We start from the raw sequence: 27016 nt of genomic DNA on the forward strand, positions 1-27016 counted from the left end.
AATTGGAGGCACGTATATCTGTTGTTGCCTGTAGTATATATCAACAATGTATGGAGAAGGGTGGTGATGGTTGCAGAACTTCCAGGTCGGCTTTATGGTACTAGAGCTTGTTCCTCTCGATGGGCAATCAGTGTCTGACCATTACAGTGGTACCTCCGGTTGCGGGTGGGATCCGTTCCGGACATCCAGCCGGATCCTGAGGTTTTTGCAACCGGAGAGACCGCTTCTGTGCACGCGGTAGTAGAGCGTTTCTGCACATGCGCGTGTGGCAAAAACCCGGAAATATACTTCTGGGTTTGCCGCTTACATATCCTGAAGTTTACGTAACCGGAGGGCTACATAAGCGGAGGTATGACGGTATTTCCCTTTCCCCTTCCCTTTCCTTCCCTATTAAGCCTATTAAGTAGCTCCAAATTTGTCCAACAAGATCCTGTTGGGAACAATTTTATTGCTTACTGAGATAAAGGAGTATTGTATGCACTACCTTGCTTAAACACAAAGCGCTAAAAAGTATTGTTACTCCTCCTCCTTTTTGCTGTGAGTTAGTTCTATGGTGGGGTTCTAATTTTTATCAGACAAAAAAAATATAACTTTCTTGATCATCCATGTAACCAGGAAAAATGAGGTTGTATCCAATTAAGTTCTACTCAAGAGAAGGCCCACTGAAATTAATGCACCTAAGTCAGTCATGCCCATTAATTTCAATAGGTCTATTTTGAGTAGGACTAGCATGGAAGACCGGGCACGATCCAGCAAAAAGTGACCCACCTATACCCATGTTGAGATGAGCAAGATGTTTAAGCAACATCCTGAAATTCTGTTTCACACAAATGTTGCTTTGCCTAATTATTTCCCTAGGCATGTTATGTTGCATAAGTGTTTTGATTTGGCAAGCTTTAATTACCAACAACATCGTTTAAGTCAGAAAGAGAAGACTGCCCAGAACTGGAATGCAGGCAACTTTGGTTAATGTGAAACAGACAAGAGGCTGGTTTTGAGATCTGAGCTGGAAGGAGGATAGGAATGTTGGGACCTCTATAATGTACTTTAAATTATTCCCATAGTCAACCCCTGCCGTTCACTCATATTAAAAATAGTGTAGCAGTTGAGGACACCACTGTAATAGGCAAGATCTCTTCCCTCATCTCTAACAGGGAAAGAAGGGTGGTCTCTACTGAGAACATACCTGGACTGTTTCTTTAATCTATCCATCACAGAGACAAGCATCTTGCTAATTTTCTTTAAAAGTAGGCTGCAGTGGGAATCATCTGCTGTAAAAGGCAGTTAGGGCTATGATCTGCACCCTGAATATTAGTTCCCTAAAATGGACCGCGAAGTTGAGCAGTGTAATGGGGTACTGTAAGTTCTCCCATCCACCCAACTTGATTCAGGCTGCCCAAGATGGCAACTGCTCCCTGGGCCAACACTCTCCACACTGAAGAAAAACCACCTGCAGCCAAAAGAAAAAGGAAGGGGGGGGCAGTCAAAATGAACCTGTTTCCTTCACAGAGGAGGAGCTTCTAGAGACTGTTAGGTAGAGAGAAACAGGTTTCAGCAGCGACCCAAGCAAGGAGGAAAGTCATCAGCCCCAGAAAGCTACGGACTGAGATGGCACCAAGATGCAAATCTCCCTCCTTTGGGAAAGAGAGCCAGACCACAAGGCAAAAGGGCAGTGGGAGCAAGACTCTAACCTAGGAATGAAGAAACTTCCATTCCTCCCCCTCCCCCCCCCAAAAAAAAATTGCTTTATTTTTCTTGCCTTTGCCTACCCTCTAGTGGACACTGCCACAGTAACTCCAAGTTCTTTTACAACCAAGGCTTATTGTTTTAGATTAAAGCCTGCTGCCCCCTCTCTTTGGAGAATGAGGGAAGACCACTCCTGGCTTGTTTTCCTCTTGCTGCATTATTAAATGCTGTGCACCACTGGTTTAAGAGTCAAACAAAGCCAAGAGCTCAGCAGAACCCCACAGAGATGTCTGCTCTGGCCCTTCCTGTGACCTCTGACCCTTCAGAGGTAGCATGCTACATGAAAAATGGGTGGAGAATGTCAGCAAAACCACACAACCAGTTCACGGAAACGAAGCTGCAAGGCACACCTAGAACCAGCCTCTACCACAAATGCAAACCCATCCACATGACGCAATTATTCACCTGTGAAATACAAGCCATGATGTGCTAGGTAAAGGTAAAGGGACCCCTGACCATTAGGTCCAGTCGTGGCCGACTCTGGGGTTGCGGCGCTCATCTCGCTTTACTGGCCGAGGGAGCCGGCGTACAGCTTCCGGGTCATGTGGCCAGCATGACTAAGCCGTTTCTGGCGAACCAGAGCAGTGCACGGAAACGCCGTTTACCTTCCCACCAGAGCGGTATCTATTTATCTACTTGCACTTTGACGTGCTTTCGAACTGCTAGGTTGGCAGGAGCAGGGACCGAGCAACGGGAGCTCACTCCGTCGCGGGGATTCGAACCGCTGACCTTCTGATTGGCAAGTTCTAGGCTCTGTGGTTTAACCCACAGCGCCACCCATGATGTGCTACAAGCAGGCAAATAATTCTAGTTCACTGATACAACACAGCCAAATCACAGGCTTCAAAGGAAGGTACCCACACATACAGACAGTCTAAACTTGCCAAGCGCTTAGACAAGCTTTGAAGACAGATGCTTCTTAGGAACTACAAACCTGGGCAGAATGCCACCTTCATGCATCTATTTACCTGTCCCACACTTTCTTCCAAGGAAAAGCTTTTATGCTCAGAACATCTTAAACCTCTTTCCAGTATGGATGTAGGTGAGTATTACTTACTAACCAAATTCCCCCACGTGATTCAACGCAGCTACATAGCAGTGAAATTATATTTCACCTGGCCATTCTAGAGTCAGGGTGGCATAATGGTTAGAATGTTGGACTAAAACCTGGGAGACCAGGGTTCAAATGCCCCCTCAGCCATGAAACTCACCGGGTGACCTTGGGCCAGTCACCATCTCTTAGCCTAACCTACCTCACAGGAAGAGGTGGTATATAAATATAATTAATAATAATAATAATTCCATAGCAATGATAAAAAGCCTGATCTGCAATCTAGCAAGCCAGATTTTAATAGAATAATAGAATCACTTATTTTGAGCATATAACAGAAAACTGGCCTATAAAAGCAATATTCAAAGCATCTTACAAAAGATAAACAAAAAATCTAAAAAAAGAGTAAACAAAAAGACCATTTTTTCTCTGGGAATTATAATAATGCTATTACTCCTCTGCTGTAATATGCTAGTAAGTTACATGGTGCCTTCAGAACCGTGTAGTAAAAAAAAATGCTTCAAAATCTGAGACAAATCTTAGAAATCTTAGTTCTATGCATGTTTTGTGGGGGAAGGACTGTAATTTATCCACATGAGTATTACAAAATAAGTGAGGGGTAACTATTAAGGGATATACCTTTGCCAAATTATTAAGTAACACAACCTCATCTCTAATCACCCCTAGACAATCCCCCTTCTATGCAGCATCCACCACAATATATATTTAATTAGGAAATGAGACAAAAGTTTAGTTATGCTGTATCAAAATGCCTTTTAATCTCATTTCCACCCCTGATTGCACTCATTCTTGTACCATCTTATTTCTGACCTGTACTGTACTAAGACTGCCAATGTTCCTTAGAGCCAGTTTGCACATTACACAGGAGCGGGGAGAAGAGACGTCTCATTGGTTCACCCTTTACCTTGCTCTACCTTTGCTGGGACTGATGAGGACAGCTGGACCAGTCACACCTGCACTGAAAGCATCTTTGAAATTTAGAGATCACATTTCACCCCAAGGTCAGGGAAAGAGCTGCCCAAGAACCCTGAAATTCTCATGTTATAGCCTATGTTATGCAGAGAGTTCACCCCTTTTATGTACTAAACCAACAGCAACCAGTTTGGTCAAATGAACATTACCTGATACCTTGACCAGGGAAAAAGTTGCCATTTCCCCTAAGTTTATACTACATGTGTGAGTGGATATGGAGGAAAAATGTAAAAATATGCATTTCTTTGCAAATCTTTCATGTAACATTAAAGCATAGTTTAATAAACTATAGGTAATAAACCATGGGTGGAATTCAACATCCCGCTCTACTGAATATCAGCTTGCCAGATGAAACAAATATTCTGCTTCTGCCAATTGGCAGATTAATATTCTACAGTCTTTTAAATGAGGCTGTGGGAAGAAGGGGGGGGTCATTGCTTTGTTTTAATTATTTACTTGTGTTTTTATGTTGCATTTTATTCTGAGAACCACCCTGAGATCTTTCGATGAAGGGTGGTATATAAATTTAAATAACAACAACAATTATTACAGTCAGCACACGGGGGGGGGGGGGAGCTTCTGCATATGCGTTTTTTTGGATGAACCCACCACATGTTTAACATTATGTGTGCACCAGGTCAGTTCCATGTGACAGCTTTTTATGTATGCCTTCATTTGTAAACTATTCTTCAGCTCTTATTTACAGAATTTGTGGATTATCAATGCTTCACAACACAATTTTTGATAAGAAGATTACTCTTAACAATATCCTTCACAAAACTAAAGCAGGGGAAGAGAAATATTGCTATTTTTATTTTAAGCTACAAAAGCCAATTTCTTTTGTGTTTTTAAGCACTGGAAATGAATTAGATGATAAGTAAGCATAACTACCGAGAAATGTAGCACAGGTAAAAAAACTAGGCAGATATGAGATATTTTGAGGATGCGGGTGGCGCTGTGGGTTAAATCACAGAGCCTAGGACTTGCCGATCAGAAGGTTGGCGGTTCGAATCCCCACAACAGAGTGATCTCCCGTTGCTCAGTCCCTGCTCCTGCCAACCTAACAGTTCGAAAGCACAAAGTTTGGCTTCGTCATGCTGGCCACATGACCCAAAAGCTGTACGCCGGCTCCCTCGGCCGATAAAGCGAGATGAGCTCCACAATCCCAGAGTCAGTCACGACTGGATCTAATGGTCAGGGGTCCCTTTACCTTTACTTTATGAGATATTTTGCATTTAACAATTTAGCCTTATGAAGATCTCTGGGAAAAGATTCATGCCATATATACAGTGGTACCTCGGGTTAAGTACTTAATTCATTCCGGAGGTCCGTACTTAACCTGAAACTGTTCTTAACCTGAAGCACCACTTTAGCTAATAGGGCCTCCTGCTGCTGCCGCACCGCCGGAGCATGATTTCTGTTCTCATCCTGAAGCAAAGTTCTTAACCTGAAGCACTATTTCTGGGTTAGCAGAGTCTGTAACCTGAAGCGTATGTAACTTGAAGCGTATGTAACCCAAGGTACCACTGTACAGATAAAAACATTAGTTAAGAACAGCTAATTTAAGGTACTGTCTAGAAATGAGTGCATTTTCAATTTAATGGGAGTTATAATATTCTATTCACCACAAACAAACACATTCAAATCATGTGGGCAGCAGCAGCTCCCAGAATGTTGGATGTGCTCCCTCTACTGGCCACCTGAAATAATTTTAGCTACATCTTCAACCTAAAAAATATTCAGATAGAAGTTGCATTGATTTCAACAGGATCTACTGCCAAATTAGGTGTGCTCTGAATCACAGCCTTAGAAGAAAACAAAAACAAAAATCCAGTTCCCAGAAAAATTAAGAGAGAGGAAAAAGCACAATGTAGCTTTGGGGTGGGGGAAGGATTCAAGTCTAATTTAAAACATCTTCAAAAATACAGCTCTCAGCAAATGCTAATATTTATTGTCACTAAAAGAGTATATGAATTCAAGTGCTATGCAAGTGTTCACATATGCCCAGATAGAAACGTGAAATCTAGTGCTGGCCTGACCTGATCATCCTTTGCAGAATCTTATTGTATGTAAGTCTAAGGGCCTAGAGCCAACACAGTTTTGGCATATGCAGTGCCAATTTAAAAAGATAGGTAAGGTTCAATTCCGACATTTCAACAGATAATGGTTTAAAAAAGTTAACCATGGCTTAGCATAGGGCCCAAATTGACAACCTAAAATTATGAGCATCGCTTCATCTGCCATGACATTTTACCGCCCAGAGTGCCTGGGGAGGCCCGGCCAGATGGGCGGCGTAGAAGTAATTTATTATTATTATTATTATTATTATTATTATTATTATTATTATTATTATTATTATTATTATTATTTATTATTACTACTGAGACCTTTGTGAATCCTGAACTTAGTGTTTACAACATACGGACATGTCAACTGTGTTTGTATAAAGATCTCTGTGGCATCACTGTACGGGCAACTGATGGCAAGAATGATCCACCATCACATGCATTCTGTTTTCACCACTGTCATAACTGCACCCCTTCATTCTGCAGTTTCTTGCAGTGAACAAATAGTAGGATTGCCCTGCATGTGAAGAGGGGTTCCTCAGTCGAATTCCCTTTTGCTGGAGACTCAAATGCCTGAACATTTTTTGGGTAGATCATAACTTCTTTCATAAGTCAGTGAGAACTTAGTGCTTTCTATATTTTCTTAGACTTGCTGATCAGAAGGTTGGCGGTTCGAATCCCCGCGATGGGGTGAGCTCCCGTTGCTCAGTCCCAGCCCCTGCCAACCTAGCAGTTTGAAAGCACGTCAAAGTGCAAGTAGATAAATAGGTACCACTCCGGCGGGAAGGTAAATGGCGTTTCTGTGCGCTGCTCTGGTTCGCCAGAAGCGGCTTAGTCATGCTGGCTACATGACCCGGAAGCTGTACGCCAGCTCGCTCGGCCAATAAAGCGAGATGAGCGCCGCAACCCCAGAGTCGGTCACGATTGGACCTAATGGTCAGGGGTCCCTTTACCTTTGCAGCTACTGGCCTCAAACCCACCCACCCCATACCCACATGTTCAAGATGTAAGCGCATAGGCTCTCCTTTCCTACGCCCTGTCTAATCTGTGTCACTCAGAAGTGACTTCAAATTTATTTTAGATATAGAGGACTAGTGTGTCAACGGCTCCTCAATTTTAGGACCAAGCTCAATTGGTCCTAAATTGGCTGACCGCAGCCCTCTTCAGGCATTGCGGCCCCTCATATAATGACAGGTAGAGTGTGGGTACAAAAATGTGGAAGCAAAAGTAGAAGTTATTAAAATGTAGTTTTAATAATCATGGAACATTGTTCTTTAATAAGAGTTCACACTATAGGAAAACCTCCACAAAAAGACTAACTATACTGTGTGTTGACTAGGACTAATGCATGGCTGATTTTATGATATGTGAAATTACCCAATACAGCAGCTTTAGGGGACAAGTGAAATCAGTTACCCCAAGAAAAGCAATTTGATAAAAAGATAAGACCACTTTGATTTTTCTACAGCAATCTCTCACCCCATCTCAGTTACCACTGTGTTCAGTATATATTGCTCTGTGTTCAGTATATATCGTTCAGTATATAAATGCTCTGTTACTTAAAGACACAGCAAACTATGAAGCTCAGAGAGAAATCTAGATAATTAATACAAAGCAGGTTCAAAGATATTAAGTTTTATGAAAAGTTTAAAGAGATTTTAAAAAACGATTTGCATGTTAAATTTATAACCCCACCTTTTATTGCAGCGTGAGTCTGGCATGAGTTACAAACAGTTCAAGACAATGAAAGATCCTGGTCTCTAGAAAGGAACCCCCCCCATAACCAAGGTATATATACAAGATTACGATATGCCATATTGAGGCCATATTGTGACATTATGTTCTAAATTCAGGTCACGTATTCCTCAAACTATACCAGAAATATTTAACTTAACTCACCATTGTCATCTTCCTGTCTTTAAAACCAATATTCATTTCCTTACATTTCTCTGTGGCACGCTCCAATTTGTTTTTAAGATCAATGGCTTGTCTTAGATGTTCATCATTTATTCCAGCCCTTGTGAACAACTATAAAATAAAAACCGCAACATTAGCTGACTTGGCATTAACATACATGCCAAAATTTCATGCACATTTGGCATGCCATGGGAATTTGTAATACAGATAACTCGCAACTTATGCACATTTAATTTGTGTGCCATTCAGCTTCACACACCGCTGCTTAATAAAAAGTAAAGGTAGCCACCGTCACCACCAAACTCATATTAGGGAAATACATTTATTAGATGAGATGGTAAATAATGTGGGGGGGGGTAGGATCTGGTTGCTTATAATGTTGTGATTTTAGATGAAGATATTGGCAAGATGCTCATCAAATGTGCAGATGACTCCTAACTGGGAGGGGTAGCTAATGCTGCAGAAGACAGAACTGGGATTCAAGATTACCTTAACTGATTGGAGAACTGGGCCCGAACTAACAAAATGAATTTCCATAGGGACAAATGTAAGGTTCTGCACTTAGGCAGGAAGAACCGGCTGCAGAAATATAGGATGGGGGACACCTGGTTTGCCAGTAGTACATGTGAAAAGGATCTAGGGGTCTTAATAGACCACAAGCTGAACGTAAGTCAACAGTGTGATGCCGCTTGGGGAAAGCTAATGTTATTCTAGGCTGCATCAACAGAAGTCTAGTGCCCAGGTCAAGGGAAGTAATAGTACCACTCTATTCTGCTTTGGTCAAACCACACCTGGAGTCCTGTGTCCAGTGCTGGGCACCACAATTTAAGAAGGATATTGACAAGTTTGAACATGTGCAGAAGAGAGTGATCAAGATGATAAAGGGTCTGGAAACTAAGTCTTATGAGGAACGGTTGAGGAAGTTGCTGAGACTGAGATGTGATATAACAGCCACCTTCAAATATCTAAAGTGCTGCAGATGAAAAAGCAAACCAATGTCTTCAAGTTACAAGAAATGAGATTCCAGTTAAACATTAGGAAGTACTTCATGACAGTAAGAGCTGTTCACCAGTGGAGCAGACTCCCACAAGAGGTTGTGTATTCTCCTTCATTGAAGGTTTTTTATGCAGAGGTTAGATGGCCATATGTCATTATGCTCTAGTTGGAATTCTTGGATTGCAGGGGGTTGGACTAAATGACCCCTGAGGTCTCTTCCAACTCTGCAGTTCTGATTCTATGTAATGCCAGTCCTCCAACAGTGATTTCCAAAGCAGAAGCGTTCTGATATCAAGAATTTTTAGAAATGAAAGGCTTACCTAAGATTAACTATATTACAAGCATCCTGGAAACCACCCAAACCCTATTCTCTTCAATCAAAATACAACAGAGTAGGAGCCAAGTAACTCTGTCTTACCACCAGTGCTTACTTTTCCCAATCCAAAAGAACAATGACTGGCTAGATTTTCCTGTTGCATCTGATTAAGATCCTAGTACCAAGGATTACAATAAATGTCCATTTTCTGCCTTAACTAGCATTACTGTACTTGTCAGGGAAACTATCACGCTGACTGCACCATTAAGAAAGCACACACACAGAATCTTCTCTCCACTGGGTTAACTTTTTGAATAGAAATTTATGAAAGCTTTTTAAAGCGTGAGATTATGAAAGTTTTGGTTGAAATCAGAGGAGATGGAAATAAAGGAATGTGTGACACCTCCCTCAAATACTGAACACAGCTCAGAAATAAAACATCAGTATAAGTTTGCAAGGCTCCAAGTTCACAAAAAACAATGCTAAATGTGCTTTCAATTCAAGAATGCTGAAGTTAGTGTAGAGCCCAGGGGAACTAAAACACCACATGAGCATATTAGCATTTTGACACACAGAGAATAAACAAAATACAGAATTTATTTTTATTCTCAATGGAAGAGTTTTTCCTCACCTGAATCCATGACTGTACAGAAGGCATGAATTTGTTTCTGATGAGCTTATAAGCATCTGTAGCGTTATTTATTATAGCTGTATTGTCTTCATTCTCCTGCAATTTCACATCTAGCAGGGGAAAAATAGACAATGAGCAAATTCACAGAATGTTTTGGTACAGTATTAATTTATTTACTTATTTATTACATTTATATCTCACCTATCCTCTAACCTCAAGGTGGCATACATGGTTCTCTTCTCTTAGCAGCCTCCAACTTAGTAGGTTCGCCTAAAAGCAATAGGATATTTCTCCACACAATCTCTCCTCCCACCAATCTGGTTTTATAATTCAGTGGCTGCTACCACAAGAGTTTGGTGAGTAACTAGACGCTTAAATAACTATTAGTAATACTAATACATCACCTTCCACACATTTCTCAAGGCAATGTACAAAGTACAGTAAACAACAAAAAACAACAAAGAAAACAGCAGCAGATATTTTTTTAAAAAGCAATACGAAGTAGACACTCATGCTATGGTGCTATGCTATGACCTATTCTGCTATGACTAGACACTTGAAATAAGGAAGATACTGAAAAACAGTAGAAAAAAGGCCGGAGGATCTCTCGATAGGTCTTAATTTGAAATCTGTGACTTCCAACCTTTTTTTCAAGCCCTACTCGCAAAAATCAACAGTCAGAGGAAAGCAGGCCAGGAGAAATATATTTTCCACCCAGGAACGGCAACATGCAGTGGTACCTCTGGATACAAACGGGATCTGTTCCAGAGCCCTGTTCGCATCCTGAAGTAAATGTAACACGCGTCTGTGCGTGTCGCGTTTCCGCGCATGACGTCATTTTGAGCGTCTATGCATGCGCAAGTGGCGAAACCACTCCGTTACTTCCGGGTCGCCGCAGAGCGCAACCCAAAAATACTTAACTTGAAGCTACTTCAACCCGAGGTATGACTGTACTTATAACAGATTCTAAATACTTGGTTATTAGCTGACAAGTGAAGATGATCATTTAAACTTTATTTAAAAGCAGTGTATTGTAATTAATGATTACGTTCCACAGAATCCCAATACCTGTGGCTATTTCAAGACTGAGACTGTATTTATGAGATCCAAGACCGTGGCTCCGAACAAAGGTGGCATAGTCATCTTCTCCACTGGCGGCGGCAGAAGTCAATTCGGAATTTAAAGAGTCTTCTATGCCTCCATTCTCCTCCATTTCGCTATTCACGTCTTTTTTGTTACCAGCTTTCGGAACCAGAGAGATGGAAGGAAGGTCCTTGCTGCAGCAAGGCTGCTCATTATCGTCAAGGAAATGTGCCTGTTGAGCTGCCCTCTCCACAAAAGAGCAGGAAACAGTTTTGTCCAGTTCAGCCGTCCTCCAATTGACTGTTTCAGTGTCATTTGCCATGAAGTCAAAGGGATCTGGCATCAGAAGCTGAAAACAATTCTCCATCTCAGTCAGCACAGCTTCGATTTCTTGTGACATATCTGTCAAGTGGTGGTAGTTTTAAAATACTGCCATAAAAATACAGAAATATCACATACACCAAAATAAGTTTGTTCCCACAGAAGTTATTTTTGGACAGAGTTTAGTCTACTTTTTGCCTATGAAACTCTTTCATAACGCTATAAATGTTTTCATATGTATTGTTTTTTATCTTGTATTTTTATTATGTGAACCGCCCTGATATCTACGGATGAAGGGCGATATACCAATTTAATACATAATAATAATATAAATAAATAACTACTTTCCTTATTAAAATTACTAGTACAGTCGAACCTCGAAAGTCGAACGCCTTGCGAGATGAACATTTTGGCTCCCGAACAGTTTGTGCTTCCTGCAGCCAATCGGAAGCCGCACCTTGGTTCCTGAACATTTCGGAAGTCGAACAGACTTCCTGAATGGATTGCATTCGACTTCCAAGGTACGACTGTATTGACATCTTCAAATGAAATTAGGACTAATGAACCACCCATTAAGGCACTAAACCCCACTCACCTGCCATTTCCCTCTCAGCTTTTTTGGCTTTTTCTTTGTAAATATTATCCAACCTTTTTTGTTTCTCTTCATCTCTCTTCCTTTCTGCTAGAGTTCTGGCATTTGTATCTTGAAAATCTACCTACAGAATTGTAGAATATATTTTATTATTTTTGCCGTTGCTGAAAACGTATCGTGCATGTCAAGACAAATTTTCTTCGGTGGTCAACATCTGAAAGGAACAGACTGCACAAAATAACACTTTCAGATATTTCTAAAGCATCTGTTTTTGAGCTAATAATAAAAGCTTCTTCTCAGAAGCTTAGGGTAAATCTCACAGCAAGTCCTTACTAGAAGTAGCACAAGGTGATACTAATACAGATTGTGTTCTATGTGCATGGGAAGGCACAAAGATTTTCTTAAGCCATTCCGGTTTAAGAATACTTACCTTTTTTGTTTCAAATACTTAAACGATGCAAACTTTCAGTAGAAATACACATCTAATGCAGGAAATTCATTTTTCAGTGTCGTGTTTGTTAAATAATGAGTATTTTAGTATTACCAATCAGTCTATGTGCAGCAGCACTTTAAAGTAATATAATATGGGTCTTTCGTCTACTTATTTATAAAGAACCATATTTTTTTTGGTTCACATTTAATATATTTACGTCTGCTAGCAATGAACTAAACATTTCCAACACTTTATTTGTATAAAGCCACTAAGCATTCAATCAAGAAAGTGAATATTTAAGTACCTTCTTATTCTGTTTTAGGAAATGGAATCCTAGTGAAAGTTTCTTGTAGGCCTCTCCATATTTCTCATGCCACTCCTGTACAGATTTAATGGCAGCTCTTTTTAGCTTTTGTGCCACTTCAACCGGTGGGGGAAGTGGCTGATCATAGTCTGTTTCCACTGTGAGCTCCAAGAACTCTTGGAAGTTTGAAATGATTAAAGTCCTAAACTGATGGGAACGGCTGAAGAGTTCATCCACAACTTGAAACGCTGACAGCCGTATCTCTGCGTGCTCTTGATTCAGCTGTGTCATCAGCAAGTGATAAACATGAGTAATATGCTCATCCGAGGACCTTTGGGAAAGTAACCAGCACGATTAGCAGGAAAGCAAATACAGTACCGTAAACAGTAAGTTTTTGGTTTTTTTAAAGTAACACCCAGGACGAGAAGAAAACTAATTCTCCCCAATTGCTTAACTTACTTCTGAACAAGCATGCACAAGATTGCACCCCCCGCTCCAAATAATAATATAAAGAACAGCGGACAGCCACCATGGAAACGTTTGTTTTTAAAAGAAAGATTCCCAGATTTGCTTTTTATCATATTCTTTTTAAAAGAAAGGTTCCCAAATTTGCTTTTTACAGCAGCTGAGATTCTTTATGCACAAAAACGGAAAGATGAAGAAGTTCCCACCAAAGAAGGATGGATAAGTAAAGAGAAGGACTATGTGGAATCAGCAAATTTAACAGCTAAAATAAGAGAACTCAACGACGATTGCTTTATGAAAGAAGGGAAGCCCTTTTTGGACCATTTAAAGAAATATTACAGTATGATGAATTTGCGAGCAGGGTTTGAACCATAAGTAACAGAACTGGATGAGAGATTGTTGCATTATTGTGATGATAATAAAAGAGGGGAGACAAGGTGCAGGAAAGGGGAGGAATGAAACACACCATGGAAAAACGGGATGGGAAGCGTACAAGAAGAAAACAGATGTATTGGAATGATGTGAACTTTTTGGAAATTTAATAAAAATATATCCAAAAAGGAAAAAAGAAAGAAGAGGAAGGAAAGGTTCCCAGATGAAGATGATGGACTTTGCAGAACTGGCCAAGCTGAGAGGAAAAATCCCAAACCAGCATGATCAAGTATTCCAAAAGGACTGGAGTAAATTGCAATTAACCATTGTAAGCAATTAACATCGCTAGCAGGGGTTGCCTGAAGATACGTAATGAGGAGTTTTCCGCCATGCTATATTTATTTAAATTTTGAGTTCTTCTGCAATGAGTGCAATAGGAATTGGGAAACGTACAAAAGGCAAGGATTATAGTGTAAAGGTTGATTTTGAAAGCCATGAGGCGGGAGGGAGAGAGGCTCTAAAGAGCCAGGGAAGTAGAGTGGATAATAATGATATTATTAAATGGAAATATAATAAAATAAATAAATAAAGGGGGGGGATATTCTACATTAAGAGGTCCCTACCTGCACATCTTCTTCAGCTCCTTGAGCTTGGCGGGGTCGAGGCGCGGCTCCCCCGAAGTCGTCAGCTCCTCCACCAGCTGAGGCAGCTTGCCGTCCATTTCTGAAGGGGAAACGCGGCTGTCCGAGGACGAGGCGAGGCGCGCCCTGCTAAGGAAACGAAGCCGCGGCTCTCCGCTGCCCTGCGGGGCGGGCGTCGCCGGCGCCTCGTCCGGGGGAAGACGCAGGCCGCGGAAGGAGCCGGAGGAAGGCCTCGGCCTCTCCCAGCCGCCGAGCCCGCCCCCTTCGCTCGCCTGCCCGGTTCGTCAGGCTGCTGGGGCGGATTCCGCGAGAGGAAGGCGGGGAGGAGTCCGGAGGGGAAGGGAAGAAGGGAAGGGCTCCCCCCGCCTCCGGTCGAGCTGCGGCGGCCTCAAGGCAGCCGGGCTGCTGGGAGCTGCTGGAGGGCGAGAGCCGGGAAGGACGATGGGCTGCTGCTGCTTCTTCTTCTGCTGGCTGGCTTCACTTCAGCTTCGCACGGCTCGCCGGCTGCGGCTGTTGCCGGGCGGAGAGAGTCGTGTCCCTTTATCGGCAAATTTGAGGCTGGATTACAGCAGCCCGTTCTGTTTGGGATGCCCTTAGTGCAGAAATTCCAATTTCAGGAAGTTGGAAGCTAAGGCTGGTGCCCCCTAATCCATAATTCTGTTGCTAAGGCTGGTGCCCCACAGTCAATAATTCTGTTGCTAAGGCTGATGCCCCCTAATCAATAATTCTGTTGCAAAGGCTGGTGCCCCACAATCCATAATTCTGTTGCTAAGGCTGTTGCCCCCTAATCCATAATTCTGTTACTATTCTGTTGCCCCCTAATCCATAATTCTGTTGCTAAGGCTGTTGCCCCCTAATCAACAATTCTGTTGCTAATGATGCCCCCTAATCCATAATTCTCTTGCTAAGACTGTTGCCCCCCAATCAATAATTCTGTTGCTAAGACTTGCCCCCTAATCAATAATTCTCTTGCTAAGACTGTTGCCCCCCTAATCAATAATTCTATTGCTAAGACTGTTGCCCCCCTAATCAATAATTCTATTGCTAAGGCTGATGCCCCCCAATCAATAATTCTCTTGCTAAGGCTGATGCCCCCCTAATCAATAATTCTATTGCTAAGACTGTTGCCCCCTAATCAATAATTCTCTTGCTAAGGCTGATGCCCCCCTAATCAATAATTCTCTTGCTAAGGCTGGTACCCCACAGTCAATAATTCTGTTGCTAAGGCTGGTGCCCCACAATCAATAATTCTGTTGCTAAGGCTGATGCCCCACAATCAATAATTCTGTTACTAAGACTGTTGCCCCTAATCAATAATTCTGTTGCTAAGGTTGATGCCCCACAATCAATAATTCTGTTACTAAGACTGTTGCCCCCTAATCAATAATTCTGTTGCTAAGGCTGATGCCCCACAATCAATAATTCTGTTGCTAAGGCTGATGCCCCCCTAATCAATAATTCTGTTGCTAAGGCTGATGCCCCCCTAATCAATAATTCTGTTGCTAAGGCTGATGCCCCACAATCCATAATGATGCAGGCCTTCCAAGTGTCCCTATTTTCCAGGGGCAGTCCCAGATTTGCAGAATCCATCCTGGTTTCTGATTAGATCCTGGAATGCCCCGCTTTTCCTTAGGACGTCCCTATCTTCATCAGAGGACTTTTGGAGGGTATGGTAGGATGTCCCTATTTTCATTGGAGAAATGTTGGAGGGAACATCTATATCCATCAAGGAAATGTTGGAGGGTATAAAGCAGGTTGCACAATGTCATAAATCGTGCTTGCTCTCAACATACTCTCCGTGCTGCTCCCACACTTTCCCTCAGTCCTTCAGGCCCAAATCCTAATGGGGAGAATGGGGTGCCTGGACCAGCAATGAAGCCTCACGTTGTATTGGCCCTATATTGCCTTATCGCATCACTAGAGAAATCCTCTTGTGTTGACTCATACTTGTTTGCAGGATACTTAAACCAGACTTTCTTGTCCTTGATGTTCTCCATTGTGTTAAGACTGTGGCTCCCATGCCAGCTGCGGATGATGGGAGTTGTTATGCAACATTTCTAGAGAGCAGCAGCATTGAGAAAGTCTTCACTAAACAGTGGGAGATGACGTTTCCTCTGATAATATCAGGTCTCATGAGCGTTCCACCAGGCCGGAGCCAGAGTTGAAAAGGCCCTGGCTCTGGTTGAAGCTAATCTAATTTCCTTAGGGCCCGGGACCACTTTGTTGTTGTTTAGTCGTGTCCGACTCTTCATGACCCCATGGACCAGAACACGCCAGGCACTTCTGTCTTCCACTGCCTCCTGCAGTTTTGTCAAACTCATTCCGGTAGCTTCAAGAACACTTTCCAACCATCTTGTCCTCTGTCGTCCCCTTCTCCTTGTGCCCTCCGTCTTTCCCAACGTCAGGGTCTTTTCCAGGGAGTCTTCTCTTCTCATGAGGTGGCCAAAGTATTGGAGCCTCAGCTTCACGATCTGTCCTTCCAGTGAGCACTCAGGGCTGATTTCCTTCAGAATGGATAGATCTGATCTTCTTGCAGTCCATGGGACTCTCAAGAGTCTCCTCCAGCACCAGAATTCAAAAGCATCAATTCTTCGGCGATCAGACTTCTTTATGGTCCAGCTTTCACTTCCATACATCGCTACTGGGAAAACCATAGCTTTTACTATACAGTCCATTCCCAGGACCACTAGGGTGTTGCTATTTATGGACCTTGAGGCTCTCCGTGGGGCATACCGGGAGAGGCGGTCCCGTAGGTACGAGGGTCCTAGGCCGTGAAGGGCTTTAAAGGTCAAAACCAGCACCTTAAATCTGACCCTGTACTCCACCGGGAGCCAGTGCAGCTGGAAAAGCACTGGGTGAATATGCTCCCATGCCAGAGACCCCGTCAGGAGCCTTGCTGCAGCATTCTGCACCCGCTGGAGTTTCTGGAACAGCTTCAAGGGCAGCCCTGTGTAGAGCGAATTACAGTAGTCAAGCCTGGAGGTGACTGTCGCATGGATCACTGCGGCCAGGTAGGGGCGGGAAAGGTAAGGGACCAACTGCTTGATGCGGCAAAGGTGGAAAAATGTCGCCTTGGCTGTTGCTGTAACCTGCGCCTCCATGGAAAGGGAGACATCAAGGATTACACCCAAACTCTTAACGGAAGGCAATGGCACTAATTGGGCCCCTGCAAGAGAAGGGAGTTGGTCTCTCATCCCCATGCCATTCCTACCCAGCCATAGGACCTCTGTCTTCGAAGGATTTAGTTTCAATTGGCTCCCACGAAACCATCCAGCCACAGCTTCCAAGCATCTGGTCAGTGTGTCCGGGGGCCGAGTCGGTGTGGCCATCCATCAGCCATCCACTGATGCAGTGGGGAGTGCTAATGACATGGGATGTGGGCGTTGTAGACACAATTGTGATCGATGATGGTTCCAGTATTGAAAAACGTCAAAGCAAGTTTCGAAAATAATAATCCTGTTGCACAGATTTTGAAAAGGCACCCTGTGCTCCTTTAGGAGGAAGGGTGGAATATAGATTTAAATAAATTTAAAGGGTACATCTCAGCAGTGTACGGGGAGGAGCATACTGATTTTGAGCAGGAATGGGCTGCTAATTATTTGTATTTCAGTGCATATCGAAGGCCAGTGCTGCTTCCCCTTTAAACGATGCTCACCTGGATTTCAGTGGAATATAAAGCAGAGTTCACAAATCTTCACCCACTTTTTTCCCACTGCAAATTGGCACCGAGTGGACACAATTTGAAGCAAAGAGCAGTCTTGAACCGTCTATTCATCACTTCTTTTCAACTACAACACCATGCCACCCAGCCTGTTTTATCCCCAACAAACATCTCAGGTTCCAAAGTAACCACAGATGTCTTGCAGCATACCTGCCTGGGGAAAATTTCAACATATTAGTGAATGAGTATTGTCTCCTCAATCATGCTGCAATTCCAAACTCGTAAGAAGAAACTTGAACTTTTAAGTCATTCAGTCTTACTCTGGTGGCACACAAAAACCTCCCCTGTGGTGCACCAGTATTAAAGATGGCGAATGGCTCCTGTCTCCCAGTTTAACCTACTCCAAATGCATGCAGTGGAACTGAATAGCGCCAACTATTCTAAGAAATAGCTGCTATAATACACTAAGATACATGTTTTATACTTACATGGCACTGAGGTTAACAGCAGACCTTTAACTTGCAGTTTCTCCTTATGTTCTTGGTGCATGATTAATCTAAAATTCCTGACCCTTCAGGCCAAGGAACACAATGTGCCTTCACTAAAATGCTTTAATTCTTTAAAAAATAGCAAAAACTTTTGAAGGCAGAGTTAGGGAGCCCATAGATCATAGATGTCAACTTTCCCTTTTTTAAAGGGAAATTTCCTTATTCCGAATAGGATTCCTCGCAAGAAAAGGGAAAAGTTGACATCTATGCTATAGACAGCCCTCCAGGTATTTTTAGACATCAGGGATAATGAGAGCTCTAATCCAGGAACAACTGGAGGGAAACAGGTTCCCTCACCTGAAAGTACTTTGTACATGGTCTTGCAAGCTTATGACAGAAATAATGGTGATTAAAAATGGCCTATAATCTTCACGGGTTCGTTCAAAAGCCCTGTTAAGTCATTCAGTAGTCCTTCACTCAGAGGGGTGTGTCTGCAAAGCTGGGTGTTTTAAAAACAAGAATGTAGCCAACTGTTATCTCTCGATTTGCGATTTGTTATAACAGATAAATCTCAAGAGATGCAGAGCAATTGAGCTAAGCCAGGCTGCAAGATAAGTGAAATTGTGGAATTTCGCCCCCTTTCACAGGCATATGTCCCTGGAGCAGTGTCCCTTCTCATTCTGTAAAATAATACATAGCTACAGTCCGTTCCCTCCAGCAGCAAATGTTGTTTCCCCCTGTGGGGAAACAATGTTTATCAGAGATGCTTCACTGCCAGAGAAACACCAGTTGAGCTACTTGTTTTTAATTAACAGGTTTAAAATGGGAACTTTAAAATCTTGAAACTTTAAGTGTGTTGAAATAATGAATTTTCACCAAAACAGCCAAACGCATAGCATTGCAATACCTGTGACTTCAACCATCTGAATTGCTAAAAAGAAAGACTTTAGCTAAGTTTTGGGTGATCAGCATTTGTAAACACAAGACTTTGGCCTTCCAATGCAAAAAAATTAAAAACTGTTTAACTCAGCCATTCTTCCTGAGTGTTTTCTGGCTTAGGGTTACATTCAGATCTGGGCTTGTGGCTTGTCTGACTGGAGACAAATCACAAGCTGCAGCCAAATATTAAAGCTAAAAATCAAAGCTGCATCAAGTATGTTCTATTCGTTTAAATCACTGCTTGTCTATGATAATTAGAAAATCAAGTCTCCCTACATTAAAATCTTTCACTTAGAAACATAGAGTCTGTATTTAATTTTGTGATCATGTGAGTATCCCAATTCCACATCTAAATGTATCTCCTAGCCAATTCCTCACCCTTCCCAGAATTTTGAAGGTGTATTTTGAAATTTTGAATTTTCAAGTCCTTAGAAGAGATGAGCACAACATCTGTCCCTTTACTTATTGATAGCTGTTCAGTTTTCAAAAATACAGTATCTGTATCATCCAATAATCAGACAAGTATCCAGAAAATACTGAGTTGTCACCAGTATTAGGTAAAGTATCTGTAATGTGACCATTTTTAGTAGTGAAGGTTAACTCCCCGCACCAATTCCTAGTTTCAAGAACAAATTAACATCCCACTGTCAACTAAGGAAAAGAAACAATGATTATAAAAGGGTTTGTGTTTACAGTCTTTATTAGCTAATCAACATCAACATGCAAAAATAAATGCTAAATACAAACTTCTACCATATGGTTTTTTCCAACTACAATGGTTTTATTTGGAGAGTGATAAGGATGTGATTTGCAGCTGTTAAAACTGAACTAATCTCTTGTGTAATGAATACCCTAAAATTACATAATTAATCCTGCAAGGCATCTTCAAAATTTGCCCAACACTTAAGGTTACCAGCTGATCTTTATGTGAGTACATTCTCAAAGTAAGAAATAAGGCAGTAGCACTAATGGTTTGATATTGAATCCTATGCACATAGTAACTAATAAATGAAGAATTTTAACACTATGGTCAACTGGAAGAAGGACAGACATACAAGCAGTGCATTGTGCCTGTAATCTTTTCAGTTACTTCGTATTTATGCAGTCTTTCCAAGATGGTCAATGTGTGGAGGGTTTTTGGAAGAGAATAAACCCTTGCAGTACTTTTCAAAGAACTCCTAACTGATCCAGTTAAATCAGCCTTGTGTTAGTGTTGTCGTCAAGCATCTACTATGGCCCATGGGATCATTTCAAAGGCAGAATGGAAGAGGATTTCAAACAAAAGGGTCTTAGCCAATTGCTAACACAGAAAAAGGAAGCACACAGACCTACATCACACTTTGACATTGCAAATCTATTTCCAGTTTATGTGTCTCATGCTGACAACCACATTTGAAGGGGAGATGCACGTGTGTGCGTGCACACACTTGAGGCCACAAGGTCGACACACATTCAGAGGCCGTGACTGGCCCCAGTTCCCTGGTGCATGTATCACAGTTTTGCATATTTGGCCCCTTCAAATAATAAGTTCTTCCATACATGGGCACATATTGGTGATGTTGAAAACAGGTCTGGAAGTGTGAAATGGCCCTTTGAGGTTCACTGTAACTTTTTTTCTCATGTGAAACTGTCCATTTTTTGAGCTGAGTTTTTGCTGGATGATTATTTGAGAAAAGTCCAATTACTGTAACAAAATCCAAACATTCAATATTTGTTCCCTCCAAGTACAACCTTTTAGTCACACTTCCTCAGTTTCTAAGAGTGTATATTGTTGTTCATTGATCTTTGGTCGCAATAAAAAATGCCACCAACCAATCTGATTCCCACCCCAGCTCTCTTAGCCACACTCAAGATCTTTCTCTACAAGTCATGCCAAAATATATTATGTCAAATTCCAGCGGCACTTCATTGTATGTACGAGGGAATTACATAATGTAGACCTTCTCAGCTTGTGAGAAGTTGAAGACTTCTTTGGTTCTTGGGCAAACTACTTTATCATCTTGACGAACAGAAAGCAAAGACTGAAACAAAAAGAAGAGAGATTAATTATGATAGTCCCAGAGTGAAATAAAGTGTTTATCCATTCTTCAGTTTCTGTTATCTTAACTGCAAAGTTTTAAGAGCCGGCAACAGCTATACACAATCCAAGACTCCACACTGCTATATACACACACACTAGCCAATGTCTGTTCAGCCTTTTTGTAATCCTATTTTGACTGATTTTTTATTATTATATACAATATTTATATATTGCCTAATAAAGTTTATTTGCGTGGTTTAAAGGTTTAAACCAAGTAAGAGACATGCTAACACGGAATAAAACTAGGAAATGCATAAAACCCATGTAAAAATTTGCAACAAGTTAACATTAGCGTAAGAATCTAAAAAGCAATAAATTATAATTATTAAAAAGCCTGGGAATATTTTGAAAAGGTTTCACAATGTAGGCACCAGGCAAGTTTCTCCATGGAGGGCACCCTACAACTGTAAAGGTCCTGAGTTTCCAGGTGCTGAGTTTCCTTTGATGGGAATCCAGGGAAGGGCACTGAAATATGGTTTGAAGTTCTGGAATAGGTGCATATAGGAAAAGGTGATCCTTCTGGTAAACTGTCAACCAAAGCCAATCAGAGCTTAAAACGGTTCATAACAACCCTTTGAACTGGACCTGAAAATGGACTATAAAGCTGGTGAAGTTGGTAAAGCACTGGTATATGAGCATTATCAATCTGTCTCAGTTGCTTGCTGCTCTGTGTTGGAGCAACTGAAGATGCAAGACAAACTGGACCATATTCAAAAGGATCCCCATGTACAATGCATTCCAGCAATCCAAACAGGAGGTTAACAGGTATCAAAAATTGTAGCAAAGCTATCTTTGTCCACAGCTGATACATCAGCTTAAGCTAATAAAAGGTATTCTGAGCTACGGAGTCTACTTATGCCTCTAGTGACAATGAAAGAGTAGACCAAAACTGCATGTGAGCCCTTAAGGCAGGCATGGCCAAACTTGGCCCTCCAGTTGTTTTGGGACTACAACTCCCATCATCCCTAGCTAACAGGACCAGTGGTCGGAATGATGGGAATTGTAGTCCCAAAACAGCTGGAGGGCCAAGTTTGGCCATGCCTGCCTTAAGGGGAATGTAACCACCTGTAGCCCATATGAGCACCACTCAGCCAGGCAGACAAACCACCCTATCACAGCATTCAGTGTTGGCTAGATTGAGTCTGAGGTCTCTGGCCCCATTACTGTGCTCAAAACCAAAAAGACAACTAGATGCAGGAGAAAACCCAGAGAGAATAAATTCTCAAAGTGCCAAAATGTTTTATTATGCTCAACATATTCAAGAATTAAGAAGTTATTTCATCCGGAGCATCTTAAACTTCTTACCACTGACCCGCAAAGATAATTTTCTGAAGCTTTGTCCTCTGCTGAATTCAACTAAAGGCCTAAGCAACTTATTGAAGGCTTTTGTAGAATTCAGCAAAGCAGAAAGCTGTACAAGTTAAAGTTGGAAGGCTCAGTAAGTTCCTACATTGGCTCCCAGTTGTTTCCGAGCACAGTTCAAAGTGTTGGTGTTGACCTTTAAAGCCCTAAAGGGCCTCAGCCCAGTATACCTGAAGAAGCGTCTCCACACCCATCGTTCAGCGTGGACACTGAGGTCTAGTGCCGAGGGCCTTCTGGCAGTTCCCTCACTGCGAGAAGCAAAGTTACAGGGAACCAGGCAGAGGGCCTTCTCGGTAGTGGCACCCGCCCTGTTGAACGCCCTCCCATCAGATGTAAAAGAGATAAACAACTACCTGACATTTAGAAGACATCTGAAGGTTCAGGGAAGTTTTTAATGTGTGATATTTTAATGTATTTTTAATCTTTGTTGGAAGCTGCCCAGAGAGGCTGGGGAAACCCAGCCAGATGAGTGGGGTACAAATATATTATTATTATTATTATTATTATTATTATTATTATTATTATTATTATTATTATTATTTCCAAACAAATTTAACGCCATTATCTGTTTTAGGAAGCCACATACAGTATATCACAATAGTTTGAAACATCTATGGAAAAACACTTACATTGTATCCATACACATATCCATTTGGAAGCATCATGGGAGGATTATTTTCATTCATCACATCTCCTGAAATCTTGCAGACTAGTCGGGAGTTGGCACAATGTGCCATTGGCAGAGGCTGAGCCAGCTTATTTAGGGATTTGCTACAAACAGGGCAGTCAGGGTTTTTGGAACTGCCATCCTCTTTATAACATTGTCTATTTAAAAGTGAGTTAAAGGATAATAGATAAATTACATATTTGAATAATAAACACCGAACAGAGAACTCTTTTGCTACAGAAGACGGCTTTTAGGCTTATATGAAGAAAGGGGATCTGCAGGTGCAGATGTTGATTTCAAGGACAACCAGTTTTATTTTTGTTTACTTCTGAGCCTCCTAAACCTGTTAAATTTTCAGCTCACTAAAACAGCGGCCAAGACACCCGATGGCTCAGGGCTTGCTCTATTTTTTTTACCAAGCACGTAAAAAATACAAGAGTCTTTTCTGAATTCTGATATTACAAAAAAATTAAATAAAATCCCAATTTATATCAAGATTAAGAGCCTGCGTGTCATGCAATCTGCATTTTGGAGAACACAAACAATGAAAGATGGCTGCTGTTTTTTTAAAAAAAAGTATTCTAGGCATAAACATATGTCTTAAATTTGGGCATAAATTTGCCAAACGCAGATAGTCTACAAAAAACTGAATTTTTAAGGACCAAGTTTCAGCATCCCACTGTGATGCACTGAAGGATACGGTGTTTTTATAGCTGAAAGCCCGGCCTGGAGTGTTATAGTAAAGACAGAGTTGTTCCCCAGCTGATGCAGCCTGTAGTTATCATATCTAAACTGCTGGATTAGCATCCTCCACCGGGCAGGGTCCAGAAGATCCTGTGGGGGGAACACAGAGACACAAAAAGCAAAAGGCAGACTGTGATATTTCAATAGTTTCAAAGTATTGGGAATGTAATTATGTACTGCAACCAGTTGAACCTGGAATTTTTTTGTGCATCTCAGTTTTAATACTTTCAAATAGGCCAGCGGGGAATCACAACTGTTCCCAGCTGTCAATATCAAGAAGCAGATTAACAGAACGTTTTGCCAATAGCAACAAGTAGGTTAAATGCATGTTTGAAATCCTCAATATTTAATAATGGGCATCAATTTAGAGTCAGTAAGCATTAGCGCATCAGTACACTGCAAAAAAAGGGGGGAAATCCTCTGCCCATCTTTTTAGCTTAATTAAATGGACACATACCTTGTAAGGAGAGATATGAGTATCTGAAGGGAAGGCCAACATTCCCATCACCTGTCGTACCTCGTCCAGTTGATTTCCTTCAGCCTGGCTGAAATGCTTCCTTGCATGTCTGAAATTCAGAACGCAAAATTACTCTGCTTGCATCTCAACATTTGCTTTATGTTCTTTTTAAGAAGTACCAACCCTTACCTGCAAAGAGAAACATTTTTCGAAGCAAATCTTACAACCCCAGGAAGTTTTCTCACTTATCTATGAAAGTACTACATTTCTGAGCCACAAAGTTTATTCCAGAAGAGAATCCAATGAGCCATGATCATCCATCAAAACACATTTTTTGTTGCAAGTCCTGGGGAGTGTCTGATGCAAATATAGTGCTAAACATTGTCAAGAGACTGAGGGGTGTGTACACCCCTCATCTACAATGTCACCACGATAGCAAGAATGGTGTGGAAACACTTTTGATTTTCATGTAGCAGTGTTAGGGCTGATGAGAACCAACATGCTGTCAAGTCCGCTGTTGCAAGAACAGCAAGAATTGCTGTTGTGGCAACAATCAGATGCCAGAAGAAGAGTTCTGGCATTTGGAACATCAGCTGGTCCATTCAATGCAATCATCTCACAACCTCTGCTTTTGATTCTGTGTGACCAACACAGCTAGTATGTCACCAGTCTTCTTCCTTGCAGCACTCCTTGTCCTGGGGTAAGACGGTGTTGAGTAAGAAAAACAAAAATTTGCTGAATACAGCTAACTCACAACATAGGCGCATTTAACTTGCACACATTCGACTTTATTGGCATTTAAAAAATATTTTTAAAGAGGGCAGAAAGAGGGTGGGTATCTGGGAAGAAAGACTTTGGCAATCCCAACTGCAATTGAATAAAACGTGTTTTGGTTTTTACACACTATCCCTGGAACATACCCCCATGTAAGTTGAGAGTTGCCTGTATTTTAAGGCATTAGTTTAGAGACACAACATGTCAGTTTGACAAAGCAGTAATGGTGCTGTACAACAGCTCTAAAATGGTCTAAAGAAAAAAAACACAAAAAATCTAAGAATACTGAGTTACACTAATACAGAGTGAGTCGTTTATCTAACTCCAAAAAGCAGGACTCCCTCAATACAAGGCCTGATAGGTGTTTAGCTAAGGTTATCTGAGCAAATTCATTCTACCTGCTGGCTTGCAGCTAGAAAAGTCACATATTCTAATGGCTCCTCCTAATCGTCTACTGTATTGTGCCGATTCGATGACTCATCATGCAAACTGAGCTCTACACATTCATATCAAAGTTCCAAGGGTTATATCGCACAACACCAACAAATGGCAAACAGGGAAGAGTGATGATAGAGACTGGATCAATTCTCAATGGTTTCCACAGTTTACTTTTATCGTATTTAAATCAATCTGCAACCTGAGATACAATTGAGAAGGGGAAAATATTGATCCTCATCACAGTTTGAGTAACTTGGGATAGTTAATCACTAGTCCAATGGTGTTCAAGTGTAGTATCTGACACCTTCTTTGACATCATGTTCTATGATGGAACTTATTGCTACCTCATCCCCTTTACATTATCCTACCATCTACAACGCTACTAACACCAACACTGTCCCTAGCAGAAAAATATGATGGCAAGTCTTAACGTATCATGCAGCAAAGGCCTTTCTAGCTATCTATTATTTCCAGTTTAGGTTTGGAAAAGTGTAGCTTCTTGGACCATCATCTCTGCTTCCTTAAGGAAGGATTTTTGGAAAGAGATGGATTGCACCTCGAAGTGGTTGGCAAGAATATATTTGCTAAGAGTCTCACAAAGCCGATCAGGAGAGCTTTAAACTAAATCCTATGGGGGAAGAGGACAATAGTTGGTCGACGGGAATACTTGGTACTGGGGATAACAGTTTCACTGACGCACATGAAACTGAGGTTGTGCTCCAGAAACCTGCTAAAGGGCAGGAAACTACAAGGAGGAAATATCTGGAGGGAATGACTTGTATCTATATTAACACACAGGGTATAGGAACCAAGCAAAACTATTTTGAGCAAATATGGTCTAATAGGCATCACTGAAACCTAATGGGTTGAGACTCATGACTGGAATGTAGAAATTGAGGATTATAACCAGTACAAAATTCTGCACATCCTATTTCCATACCTGACAGCATCCAGTCTCTTGTTCTGTCGAATAAGTTCAATGAACTCCTGAATCCTTAGGCTGAACTCCAGACAGCTCTAAGATTAAAGAAAAGACAGGATCTTAGATGTGGCCACATTTAACCTGTGATCTTAGACATACTTACTTTACATTATGTTACACTGAAATCAATAGGAATTTTGAGTTAATATATTTAGGATTAAGGTGTATGCAGTTCTATTTGTTGGTGTTTATATCAATAATGATGTGCCACTAGATTATAATATAATATAATAATATAGGTTTGAGTTGCATAAAAACAAATCTATTTGCACCTCAGAATTGAATGCTATTAAAAATCCTGTTACTATGACTAAGGTCTGATTTCTAGCCAGTGTTACCTATCTGCATTTTAAATTTGAATTTTGTGCCGTAACTGAAAATACTTTCTGAGAAGCAACAATCAGAAATAGGAGGATCTGCATCTTTCAGTGAGACCTCTTTGAACAGGAATAAGTTATTATGCCACACTACTTAATAAAGTTTAAAGAAAATCAAAA

At 41.4% G+C, this 27016-nt stretch overlaps 2 protein-coding genes and 1 long non-coding RNA gene across 10 annotated transcripts in view; all 3 read right to left on the minus strand.

The window, feature by feature from the left end:
* The window catches only part of UVSSA (UV stimulated scaffold protein A), a 55383-nt gene extending 40668 nt beyond the window's left edge, over positions 1–14715 (minus strand). The window contains exons 1-6 of the mRNA XM_083615623.1: positions 13910–14715; positions 12450–12780; positions 11716–11836; positions 10785–11201; positions 9717–9826; positions 7756–7884 (exon numbers count right to left, since the gene is read on the minus strand). Of these exons, the coding sequence (XP_083471749.1) occupies positions 7756–7884; positions 9717–9826; positions 10785–11201; positions 11716–11836; positions 12450–12780; positions 13910–14007 (1206 nt within the window). The 5' untranslated portion in view covers positions 14008–14715. The remainder of the gene's footprint in view (positions 1–7755; positions 7885–9716; positions 9827–10784; positions 11202–11715; positions 11837–12449; positions 12781–13909) is intronic.
* The window catches only part of LOC310763592, a 190215-nt gene that overhangs the window by 41475 nt on the left and 121724 nt on the right, over positions 1–27016 (minus strand). The window lies entirely within an intron of this gene.
* MAEA (macrophage erythroblast attacher, E3 ubiquitin ligase) overlaps positions 19698–27016 on the minus strand; it is a 30952-nt gene continuing 23633 nt past the window's right edge. For all 6 annotated transcript variants that reach the window (XM_083615916.1, XM_083615915.1, XM_083615920.1 and 3 more), the window contains 5 exons: positions 26478–26554; positions 24326–24434; positions 23825–23958; positions 23087–23282; positions 19698–21036 (listed from right to left, as the gene is read on the minus strand). In XM_083615916.1, the coding sequence (XP_083472042.1) occupies positions 20941–21036; positions 23087–23282; positions 23825–23958; positions 24326–24434; positions 26478–26554 (612 nt within the window). In that variant the 3' untranslated portion in view covers positions 19698–20940. The remainder of the gene's footprint in view (positions 21037–23086; positions 23283–23824; positions 23959–24325; positions 24435–26477; positions 26555–27016) is intronic.

Source organism: Podarcis filfolensis (genome assembly GCF_964270895.1).
Source record: "Podarcis filfolensis genome assembly, chromosome: 5".
NCBI classification, from domain to species: domain Eukaryota; kingdom Metazoa; phylum Chordata; class Lepidosauria; order Squamata; family Lacertidae; genus Podarcis; species Podarcis filfolensis.